This window comes from Peromyscus californicus, unplaced genomic scaffold (assembly GCF_007827085.1).
Source record: "Peromyscus californicus insignis strain IS unplaced genomic scaffold, ASM782708v3 Scaffold_8__1_contigs__length_139910024, whole genome shotgun sequence".
Classification (NCBI taxonomy): domain Eukaryota; kingdom Metazoa; phylum Chordata; class Mammalia; order Rodentia; family Cricetidae; genus Peromyscus; species Peromyscus californicus.
Genome location: NW_026294606.1, coordinates 88,049,684 through 88,061,948, shown reverse-complemented (window position 1 = coordinate 88,061,948; position 12,265 = coordinate 88,049,684). Strand labels below are relative to the sequence as shown.

The 12,265-nt window shown below is 50.9% G+C and overlaps 1 protein-coding gene across 6 annotated transcripts in view; it reads right to left on the bottom strand.

The window, feature by feature from the left end:
* Galns (galactosamine (N-acetyl)-6-sulfatase) overlaps positions 1-12,265 on the bottom strand; it is a 36,480-nt gene that overhangs the window by 1,600 nt on the left and 22,615 nt on the right. For 4 of the 6 annotated variants that reach the window (XM_052728262.1, XM_052728263.1, XM_052728264.1 and 1 more), the window contains 5 exons: positions 10,192-10,328; positions 9,396-9,498; positions 5,163-5,284; positions 2,953-3,070; positions 563-1,258 (listed from right to left, as the gene is read on the bottom strand). In XM_052728262.1, coding sequence (XP_052584222.1) covers positions 1,172-1,258; positions 2,953-3,070; positions 5,163-5,284; positions 9,396-9,498; positions 10,192-10,328 — 567 coding nt within the window. In that variant the 3' untranslated portion in view covers positions 563-1,171. Of the gene's footprint in view, positions 1-562; positions 1,259-2,952; positions 3,071-5,104; positions 5,285-9,395; positions 9,499-10,191; positions 10,329-12,265 lie in introns of those variants that run through there. The other 2 variants (XR_008215751.1, XR_008215752.1) reach the window with 2 other exon arrangements.

Sequence of the window (12,265 nt, the reverse complement as noted above, 5' to 3'; positions counted from 1 at the left end):
CAGTTCTTCCATCTGTGGCAGTCTCTGGAGATGCTAGAGTATATTTTATATATATAGGGTGGAAGGTTAACTGAAGGGAGGCTCCACTATGCATCTCTAGGGAAGTTGTCATCCATGCTGGGTTGAGACTTTTCGGTTAGGATGATGAAGCTGCTTTGGGGTCATCCATGCTCTTGTAAGCAGTGAACTCATTAGATGCAATTGTTACTTTGGTCTGTCGTTGGTACTCTATCTGAGACATATAGATGATTTTGTCTCTCCAGGGGAAGTTCATGCAACAGGTACATGGGACATCTAACATACAATGTCTCCCATCATCTCTATTTTAAAAACCAGGATAGGTGGGCATGGTGGCACATGCTTTTAATCTCAGCACTCAGGAGGCAGAGGCAGGCAGATTTCTGAGTTCAAGGCCAGCCTGGTCTACAGAGTCAGTTCCAGGACAGCCAAAGCTACACCACAAAGAAACCCTTGTCTCAAAAAACCAGAGAGAGAGAGATAGAGAGATAGAGAGAGAGAGAGAGAGAGAGAGAGAGAGAGAGAGAGAACAGGATAACAGAGCTAACACTCCTCCTGTTCCTTTATTCTTGGTCTCTCAATCTCTCTTCGTTATCATTTTCCAACCTTTACAGTTCAGCTTTGGCACTACAATCATTGCAGAGATGTGAAAACTTGTTCATGATGGACAGGCAGCTCCCATGAGCCTTCTGGGAAGGGGTTTTGGAGATTATATCTCGTAGCCTGCACGTGACCGAGGGCAGGTACAACAGAAGTGGACCCATACTGTGCTGAGCCAGAGCCAGAAACTTAGGCTGTCACCTTCCTATTTCCATGGGGCAGGAACAGATCTCACCTTGGGCTTGGACGATGTGATATTTTTGTCTCTTGTTTGTAGCTGGTGGAAAAAGAGGGAGGGTAACCCAAGGAAATTGACATGGGGGTAAGGACTGATAGCCAGGCAGATGGTGGCTCCATGGCATAGCACTGAAATCTTCACCTGTGGACTCCAGGGTCAGGTCTCCAGGATACAGTCTTGGAACCTTGCTACTGGTTGCAGAGGCCATCCAACCAGTGGTGGGTGAGCAGAGAGCAGCTGGTCTCTTTCGTCCATCAGCCCCAAGGCCAAAGCCTTCCGGACACTTGCAGGGCTGACTGGAGATTCTGGTCTTGGCTAATGGGGCCAGGAGCACTTCTCAGGGACAGACTCAGGAGGTGTCAGACACTTCCCTAACTTTTCACAGCCTGGGGGTGCCCAATTCTAGAAAATGAGATTTAAGGAAATAAACTGCAGTTATTCAGACTTGTCTGGGCACAATCAGCAAGATGTGGACCTCCCGCCTCACCCACCCACTTGGCTGTCGTGTAGAGACACCGCTATCTGCATGCCTTCCAGAAGCCTGGGAATGTGGAGCCCCAGGACCTTCTACAAGCAGCAGCTCTGGCTCTGCAGAGAAGGAGGTTGGTGGGGCTGGCTGGAAAGCACGTGGTAGCCAGGAAAGCGAGGCCCAGTAAGGGAAGCCTCAGGGCAGAGCATCTGTCACCCAACTGCCTAGATCTCAGGCAGCTTCCAAGTGCGGGAAGCCAGGAAAAAGAGGCTGCCACACTACTGAGAGACTAGGCGGTGGACAGACTCCCTGGTAGACAGACAGACAGGGAGAGGGGCCAAGTCTAGGTGATAGAGATGGTGAAGTTCCACGATGGCCAGCTTCTTCCTCCCCCCTCCTGCCTTGTCACAAAAGCCTGGCAGCTTAAGACATGAGCTTTGTAGACTTCTGTCCCCCACCAGCAGGCCCCCCACTTAGGGACTGGCTCAACCAGTTCAAGGCCTGCTCATGACACGCCACACATCGGTTCTGGGCCTATCACACACCCTAGTTTTCTTCAAACTGACCAACCCTAAATTAGGGGAGGAAAATCTTGCAGAGACTTTAAAGCCCCAGCCCTCAGGAAGAGACTGGAGTTTTTGCTTCACAGAGGGTTTGTTGTTCTCTATGTCTGCTACGTGTGTGTTTCCTCACCCCCACTGAACGCCTTCCTTCAACTGCTGATCCTGTGTGCTGCTTGGTCTTCCTCTGCTGCTACCTGCTGCATTCCAGATTTTCCCTGACTTTTAGTTATTTGATTGGCAGAGAAAATGAACTTGATCAAAACCCCTAGACTGTGTCACAGCAGCTTGTTAGGAAAAGACCCGTACTCTCCCCTAGGCCCCTCACTGGACTAAGTCTGTGCTACAGAGCAGCTGCACACAGGATGGGAACAGCAATGCCCCACTGTGAGGACACTCAAGCTCTTGAGGCCCCAGAAACCTGGTAGTCCTAAGAAAGTCCTGAATACCACCATCATTTAGAGGTCAGAACACTAGTATGGTAGAGACTGTCTCCTGAGCCAAACTGCTACCATCTTCAGGAGTTTAGCTGGGCTTGCTTGCAAAATATCATGACAGCTTGGTTTGTTGACTATTGACTTTCCTTAAGGACCGACCACCAGGAGAATCACGGGACTCTCACCTGAGTATCCAGCCACTCCGAGTCAGTTACATGCAATTCTGCCCTAAGTGCAAGCAGCCTTAGGGGCTTGGGGAGGGGCTAGAGTATACAGGGGAGCTCTATCTACACAGCAATGGGGGAGCCATCTTTGCTGGGTGTAGACCTTCCAGTATGGCTGCTTTAAGCGACCCCCCTCCTCTTCTATGTTCCTGCCGTACCCAGCCCAGTCCTGAACAAGGCTACTCACCCTCCAACAATCCTAAACACTAGTGGGATGTTGTGCATTTCCCTCCCATACTGCCCAGAACAATGATTTCCACTTTGGTGCCTGAGTACACCTTGCCAGCCTGAGCTGCATGTGTACAGGGAGCCAAGATGTCCTCAAAATTGGATGAGACCAGTGTCTGGCATGGGTGGCAGTAGCCAAGCACAAGCAAGCCCCAGCATGCATACATAGACCACTCACCATGACAGCCTGGCTACACACATTGAGCTGGGGCTGTCCAGGGACCAAGGACTTCTGGTGCTGCTGGACAACCTGGGTAATCCTGCTGAGGACATCCTGGTATTCATCACTGGCAAAGCTGGAGAGAAGAAGGCTCTGGTTATAATGCTACTGTGTCCAAGGCCAATCACCTCCTGGCAGGCAGCTTAGGAGGTTCACAGACATTCTAGGACATGAAGTGGTCTAGCCTGGAAAGCCTGAGACCTTGAGTTGTCTCTAGAGGTGGGAGGAGCAAGGATCGCAGTCTGAAGTCGGAGTGGGCTCTGGGCTCCCCCGTGGGGACCCTTGAGCTTCCCTGGACAGCTGTCTGTACTGTGAGCTGCTCTCCTGTTGTCAGACTCTGCCAGGGGAGGAAATGAGGGCCTAGGAAGCTGAGCCATGGCAGGGAGTCCTCCTCTGTCACTGCCAACGTGACCCGTGTGTGATGAGAACCCAGGACTGTGGGTTGGAGACTGGGCCCTGAGGACTGGGGCCTCTCCACGGGAACCGCCACAGCAGTTGGTACTGTTTTGAAACACATACACATGTGACACGTGCTGTTTCCTTAGAAAGTCCTGTCTTATGTTGAGAAGGGGTCAGGTACAGATGGAAAGAAAACGGCACACACAGCCCTGAAGTTCCAGCATAGGCACCTTCAGAATTTGACTCATTTTTCACTAAGAAGACAGGTTAATGGATGCACCATGCAGATGGCACATAACCAACCTCTGGACTGTCACCAACTGTGGTACTAAAATGAAGCTGCAAGGATGTCAATGGGGACCACGTCTTTTTGTCATTTTACATCATGTTTACTGTTGCCCACACAATGTGTCCTCAGGGAACTATAAATGAAAACCCATGAGCTGCTACATCCCATGGAACAAGTCTGTCCCTGGGCAGCATGGCGAGGCCATGACGAGCCAAGGCCTCAGCCCTGGGAAGTGACTGGTGGTTCCTTAAAGGTTAATGCTAAGGGGAGCCATGGTGGCTCACACCTTTAAAGCCAACACGCAGGAGGCAGAGGCAGGCTGATCTCTGTGAGTTTGAGGCCAGCCTGGTCTACATAGTGAGTTCCAGGCCAGGGCTACATAGTAAGACCCTGTCTCAAATAAATAAAAATTTAATGCTAAATTTCCCTCCCAGATAAAACCAATGAAATATATTTTTCTTTTCTGGAGGTGCTAGGGATGGAAGCACTAGGCAAGCACTCTCCACTGAGCTATATATCCATCTGTGTCCTGTCCTGTCCCATTCTGTACACTCCCCCTTCACCTGACCATTCCAACAAGGTCCATTCATCCACCTGTACCATAGCATCTGCTGGACTGTCAGGGAGCCTTTAGCTGAGCGTGAAGCAAACCACAGCACACTCACTGTGTGGTGCATGGCTCAGCACAACACACACCGCTGATATGCCCACAATGGAGTACAGTGGGCGGAGCCTGGGGCTGTGTACATGCAGGGTGCCAAGCTCAGGCTGCAGACAAATCTCAGATATCTGCAACTCAGGATCTAACAAGACACGGGCAGAGAGAATTCTGCATGTGAACTAAGTCCTCAGATTTCTTCATGTCTCAGGATGACTGGTAAGAAGATGACCATCTGTCCCTACCCTGCAAGTACCCCAACCACCACTGTGATCCCAAGGGAACTGAAGGCCTTCAGAGACTTAGACTGTACTCCAACCTTGTGCTAGGCTTGGCTGCTCCCTTGATGACAGTAGGGCCACTCCCAGCACAGCAGCCTTCTAGGAAGAGGACTAGTCAGTACGGATAGACGTATCCTAAGCCTGGATCCCTCACTCATGCCCTTGGCCATCCCTGAAGGTAGCTCAGAGTATAGGACCCATTGCTGGGGGGTGTAAGTGGACGGAACCTAAAAGGGGCAGAGATGAGAAGCAACCAGGAAAGGAAAACAGGAAGAGGGCTCCCAGAGAGCAAGGCAGCTATGATCCAAAGTGGAGATGTAGGTTTCTGGGAATTGATAGGTTCAACATCGGCCTTGGATGAGTACCGGGGGTTCTGGTTCCATCCCTCTGCTGTGTGGTTCACATCCTCACAAAGGCATACATTCCCTCTGAGACCAGAGGAGGAACTCCATGGAAGACAGAGCACCCAGACGTGGTTCTCACCTTTGGCCTGTCTGGCCAATGTCTCCTCTGGAGCGTGGAGACCCTGCCCCTGCCTCACCTGAGTGGGAATCTCTCCCCTGGGTCACGTCCCAGGTGGAAGATCAGGGGTAGCTCCGTGTGTTCTTCCTGGGTATGGGTTGTGACTCCTGAGACATTCTGCCCGGGACAGAAGTCAATGCCCTGCAACGAGAGGCATAGAGCCCAACTGAATACCCGAGGGCCAGAGCCCAGGTCGAAAGAGATGCCCTACTGTCCTGTTCCTCACATCCACCATACCCCTGTACCTTCTAGCACCAGAGCTTTCTGCCTACACAGATGGAGTGCTGCAGTGTTCACTGATGAACAAACATGAGTCGGGTAGAGTATGGCCATCCGGCTGAAGGGAAAAGCTTCAGGAGGTAGAAGTAGGAATATCATGAGTTTGAAGTCATCGTGGGCTACATGAGACCCTGCCTCAAAACAAAATGAAACAGTCTAGGCAGTCCCACATCTTGACTTTGACCAGTGGCTCAGAGGAGAGCTCCTGAGCTCCATAAAGCCCTCTCAGTGTGTAGCCAGGGAGAACAGTGGACTTCTTAGAAGGGCATGGATGAGTCACTAGACCAGGAAAAAAGAAGGGCCTTTTGCTTGAAAGCCTAGAGAACATGTAGATAGACCCAGAGCTGAACGTGGAAGCTGAAGGTAAGGGACAAAACAGTCGTGACCAACAGACTCAAGAGAAGAGCACAGACTATAAATAACCACCATTTCTGCATTCAGAAGCAGAGGGAAGGCTGACTATGTACTCTGGTAGCATGGAGTCAACCCCTGCAGCTTCTTCTCAGGTAGCTTGGCTGCTGAAGCTCTCTCTCCTAGGTACAGCCTGATTCCACTACAAAGGTTCATGTGTGCAAGCCTGTCCTTTGCCCTCCCAGATCTCTCTGGTTACTACTCAGGGTGCACTGATGGGGAATGTCCCCAATCAAGCCTCTAACAGTCCCAGACAGAACTGTGAGGCAGGAGTTCACGCTAAGTACCATGATTCAGGTGCTCTCGTGTCGGCCATGTTGCCAGTGGGAGACAACATTGTAAGGTTTGCTTACATTTGAAATGGTGCCTGGGCTGGAAAGTGCAATGCAGTGCAGTTCACTAACAAATGTCTCTAACACCAGTATAAAACCCTGTGATGGTGCAGCAGTTTAGCTTTTAAAGCAGGGAGGCTGTGGACTATGAAGTTCCATTTGCACCGAGCTGCAGAGACAAACTGGGGGCTGGAAGGACAGGCTACCTTCCAATCACCGTGGGTTCCAGAATCTGGACCTCCTGGAGCGCCCTGCCAGGGAACAAACAAACAGTGCACGGCAGGGAACCACCACAGTTAGCAGGAAAATGTTAAGCAGTGGAGAAGTACCCAAGTCTAGATGGAACACATAAATTATAATTTGGATGCAAATCAAATAAGCTATTTAATTAAGATCCAGCTAATTGGTCTAGGATTTCTCTTACAGCTGGGGTTGTCTGAGCACCTCACCCTCAGGGCACTGGCAGGGAAGCCAGCCTGCTGTACATTATGCTTTATCTTCCCCACAGAGCTGGACTCTGGCCTGGCTCTGGATGCACAGGGGACAGGCAGGCTGCTAGAAATCAAACACTGATTTTGGAGAGATGGTGATGGACACGAACCCTCTGGTTGACTCTCTCTCCTGGGGCGGTGAAAGTTCAGGTGTTGTAGCAGCTGAGGACTCCATTTTAGGTCTGAAGCTAGTCCAGTGAGCAACCTGAGGCCGTTAAGACACTGCCAGGAATTCCAGGAACAACAGACCTGGGATGTTCTCACACCTGCAGCTCACATCAGCAGGGACAGATGGTGGCCCTTTCCTTTAAAAACATCCCTCCCCCTTTAGCTGGGCTTCAGTTCTAAATCAGACCATGGGAACTCAGGACAGCTGCAGTTTAATTAAGTAAAAAAAAGTCAACTGATTAAAAAAAAAAAGGTCTGGGTGGTGGTAGCACATGCCTTTAATTCTAGCACTTGGGAGGGAAGCATAGGCAGGCAGATTCTGAGTTTGAGGTCACCATGGTCACAGAGTGAGTTTCAGGACTGCTAGGGCTACACAGAGAAACCCTGTCTTAGAAAAACAACAACAACAACAAAAACCCTGCTCTTAATGAGTCTGGCACCCTTGTCCATCTCTGTATTTTCTCCTCACCTCCCACCAGGCCTAGCTGGTTTCTAGCACTGGGTTTCGAGGAAGGGATGTTAAGGCCTCCACCAAAGGGTGGGGCCTACTTGGTACTGCACTGAGGACCTGTCTATCAGTCTGTATGGAATAGTCACACTAAGGAATCCTGGGTTCCACTGGTCCTAGGCCCAAGTAGGGAGTGGAACAGGCTAGCCTCTCAAGTGACCTGGAGTAGAATATGCAGGCTATAATACCCTCAGGCCTGGCCTTTAGAGTAAGTGTGTTTAAGTCAGGACCAACTCATACCCACCATGCCATGTAGATATGAATTCTGCCTGGAGAATCTTCCAGACATTCAAAGGTGCTGACAGAATTTGGTGTATGCCTTCTTAAATGGGGCCTAGTCTGGTAGAAGCAAAGATGGGTTTCTCTGGACCCTGCCTTAAGGAGACCAAAGTGGCAGAGTAGCTACCTTATCCCCATGTGGCCCTGCAAGGACCTGGAGAGAGATCCACACAGGCATGAGAGGGGATTTCTTCCTTCTGACTTTTAAACTACTCAGACTCTCAAGGAGCCAACAATGGGTATCCCAGAAAAAAACCCTGAGAGTACAAGGGCATGTGTGGCAACCCTAACGTTCTATTCACTGTAGCCTCAGATCCCTTGAGGGAATTCCAAAGGCACTCCTTCCTGGGTTACAGGGACCAGGAGAATGCATGAGCACCCGTGAAACAGGTCTCTAGGATACTGGCTGCTTGTGCCAGACAGTTTTGTCAGCTTGTTGATACAAGTTAGTCATCTGAGAGGAGGGAATCTCAACTGAGAAAATGCTTCCATAAGATGTGATTAATGGAGGAGGGCTCAGATCACTGTGGATGGTGCCATCCCTGGGCTGGTGGTCTTGGGTTCTATAAGAAAGCAGGATGAGCAAGCCATGGGGAGCAAGCCAGTAAGCAATACCCCTCCATGGCCTCTGCATCAGCTCCTTCCTCTAGGTTTCTGGCCTGTTTGAGTTCCTGCCCTGACTTCCTTCAATAATGGACTACAATGAGGAAGTGTAAGTCAAACATACCTTTTCCTCCCCAGCTTGCTTCCTGGTGTTTCATCACAGCAATAGAAACCCTAACTAGAATAGTCTTTGATGGCATGGCAGGCCAATGGTGAGGGTGGCCCTCAGGCAGTGTGGGTCAGAAAGGGGATGGGTGAAACATGGGTTTTGGACACTATCCTAGGCTGTCCCAAACTTCTAAACAAGACACTGGGGAATTGTGCCTTTGAGTTATGGCCACATGTTCACCTGGGTATATGCTATTCACCTGCCCACACATACCCAGCCCAGCCTGGCATACTGCCCAGCCCAAAGCCCTGCCTAGCTGGAGCCTCCTGAGCAGAGAGAGACATTTATAGTTTGCTTCCTCGTTGGTTCAGAATGTTCTAGTATTTGGGTTTTTCATTAAGTAATTTTCTTCCCTATTAAGGCACATTAGTAGGTTTTCATGTGTTTAAGAACCTTGCAGAGCCTGAGGGGATGGAGGAGGTAGGACCAGTACCTTGCAGGACACAAGACCTACAGCAGCCCCACGTGGGCTATATGTGGTGTGGCACTTCACCTTCAGACCTTGAGCAGGCACCAGGATATAGATACTGATGCCTCCATTTGTGGGCATTAGCATCTGGACCTGGGCAGGCCACCATTGATGCTGCCTGCCTTGGAAGGAGCAAGAGAGGGGGTGCTAAAGAGAAGCTTAGTTAGGGGCATGGTAGATAGTGAGGCCCTCTGCCTGAACCTGGACCTCATGCTCTCTGAAGACCTCCTGTGCAGGCAGGACATGCCAGGAGAGAGTATTTGTCTGTCCCCTACCTTCTTTCTCTGTTAGACACCACTCATGCCCCCAGCATTTTCCAGGGAGCCCATATCACATGGGAGAAAGAAGTGTGCCCAGCCTTTACCTCTGGCCATCTATACATGAAAACTGAGAATGGGTAGGGCCCACAGGGCCACATGAGGGAGTGAGGGAGGCTGCAGGGCCATGGTACCTCCCCTGATGGTAGCTTAGAAGTGGTCAGATCAGTTCTCCAGGGATCTTCCAGTGGTGCCCCTCCCAGGGCTTGTACTCAAGGGCCTGTACCTTTCTGAACTCCTCCCAGGAGTTGGTCCAAGTCCAGAAGTGGGCCTTGTACTGGCCAAGAGTGACTGCCATCAGTGTGTTGCCACGGTAGTAAAATATGGGCCTGTTGTGTTGAGGAGAGAAAGAATCATGATCAAGTCCTTGTATTCATGTGTGGGGCTTCTGGAGTGGTGAGCTGCCCATGCCTCCAGACAGGTGTTGGCTAACACTTTAAAGATGGACTAAGGCCACAAAGTATAAAAAGTAGGAGGGGACAGGGGTGTGTGGCTCAGTAGAATGCTCTCCTAACATTCATGAGGTCCTGGGGTCCCACTTGGCCCTGTGTGTATGGTAGTCAACAAGGCTATAGGGATTGGCCCAGGTCATTCCCTGCTTGTTCCTGGCCTTTGATGAGGCAAAGCCAGGCCCTAGGAGGTTGGGCTGGCAAAGGAGTTGAGCTGGTGATAATGAGATCCCTCTTCTTGGAAATCAGTTGGGTCTGGGACTGGGAGAAGCCTACATATGCTAGGACACCCCTTCCCCCTAAAGCCTTAAGATGTTTTCCTAAGAGTCAGGGCTTCTCAGTGCCCCAGTGGGCCCAGGCTGGTCTCCTTCCCAGGTACATACTCCACAGCTACAAGGCTCCCCATACCATCTTGTCTCCCTCTGTTCCCGCATCTATACTCCTGCTTCCTTCCATATGGGTCATAGCTAGCCAATGAGGAAGTTATAGCCTGTGAGAAGCGCTGGGCCCCATCAGAGGAGCAGGGCAAGGGAGGGAGGACTAGGACTGAAACGGATGTTGTCTAGCACCAACCTGTCCATGGTGTGGCCCTGAAGCATGCTGGGGAGTAGGTCAAGTCCGTCGATTACCCTGTCACTGGGTGGCTTCAGGCCTGCAAGGGACAGGCTGGTGGTAAAGAGGTCCATGATGCTTCCTAGCTGGTGGCTGACCTGAAATGGATGTAGTACTCCTTGAGACATCCTGAGCAGATGGTGTTTGGGGGCTGGAGCCTCTGGGTCTGCAGATGTGCACACATGCTCCAACATGTTCATATTTGGCACATGCCATGGGGAGGGGGGTCACAGCCAGGGTTGAGTGGAGTCATAGGGATGGTAGGTGGTAGATGGGACTTAGACTGCATATTTGACCCCAGAGTCAGGCCACATTCATGCCCCACTTCTGCTACACATGGATCAGCTGTCATAGCTAGACCCAGAATGCTAGCATCTCTTCCTGGCTCTTTACAGAGAAACACAAGGGTCCCTCCTTTCAAGGCTCAGCTGTCCCAAGAGAGTAGGGACATTTTAACACGTGACACCTGAAAGCTACTATGAGCTTTGTACATCGAAAGAGAACAGGTCAGGAAAGTCCCAGAAGTAGCAAGGAGGCCAGGTGGGGAGGAACCAACCCAAATGGTGCTGCTCCTGCCCCACCCGGTGAGAAGCTCCAAGAGAGGCAGGGGCACTTGCCGGGTCCACTACTGTTCATCTGTGGATGTATTAGCCCTGTGGGAAGCGTGCATGACTGTTTTCTGCTCATGTTCAAGGGCATCCCCAGTCAGTAAGTGGCTGGGGGTCTTCTGTGACTCTGCCTCTTCAGTAACACTGATCTCCTTCATGGTCTCACCCACCCCCAATATCCTCTAAGTGCTGCTGTGCTGGAGACAGGCAGTGTGCATGTCTTTTTCTTGACCTCTGTGGCTTGGGAAGGCCAGCGTACGATGAGCACAGTCTGTGGAAAAGGGCATCTGTGGTCCTCTAGGAAGACATGACTCCACAACAGCCCGTCCGGACCTCAGCCCGAGTTCAGTTTAGACAGCACTGCCCTTATCACTCCTTGCTTGGCCCTTATTCAATTGTGCCAGCTCGAGACACCGTTTGAATAAACCTCGAATAAACTTGGTCAGACCCTGACCACGGAACCTCCTGTTCCCCTAAGGCTTGCTGAAATCCTCTGCCTCTATGATGAAACTACCGTCCCTTCCTGCATTGCTTGACTCAGTCACGTATCACCCACATCCTGATAGCTTGGGGGTGGGGGCAGTTTCTAAAGATAAAATGGCCTTGTCTGGACAAACAATCCAAGAGAGACCCTTGCAATCTGCATGTACTTTCTGCTGTAGCACCTAGTTCCTCATTCCCAAACCTCACAACCAGTGCCCCCACCCCACGCAGACCCCTCCTTTTCCACAGGAACACGGCTGTCCTTCACTGCTTGAAATAAAAGTCCCATCTGTTGAGGTCGCTCAGACTCTCGTCTCTTTCTGAAATCTGACAGACATGACTGTTACCATGCAACAAGGTCCCTGTCTGACATGGACATGCTTCTATAGAGCCTGATTGGGATCATTCTTACAGGTGCCAGGGTCTCCCTACCTATGGCAGCAGGGGAACAACAGAGGCCTTCTGAAGCCTTTGCAGGGAACAGAGCCTTCTGAGTGGTTCATGGTCCCTGCTACGTATTTCCCTCCAAAAAAGAGGGAAGTGGAGGGGGGAATCCAGAAACTTGCATCATTAGGAAAAAAATAAGGGAAGGGAGCATGTTCCACGGCTGAGGTGACTGAAAGGAGGGGATCTGCCAGCTCTGCCAGTGCAGCTGATCATACACGGGCTGTTTGTGATACTGTACTGAACAGCAGGAGGGTGCTGTCACCTTCTTCAAGATGAAACAGGATCAAAGGCTGCAATTATACTACCGCTGCCAGGTGCGGCAACAGGAAGGCTGTGTCTGCTGCAGGGTGTTTTAAGTTATTACAGAGCACAGCCTGAATCCCATGTGATTCCATTCCAGTTTGTTGTCTTGTGGGAAGCATAGTGAAAGAAAGCCGCAGCTCTGGAGCACTGCTATTTCTCTCCTTAGAAGGCAAGGCTGTGCGTCTTTGACCCCA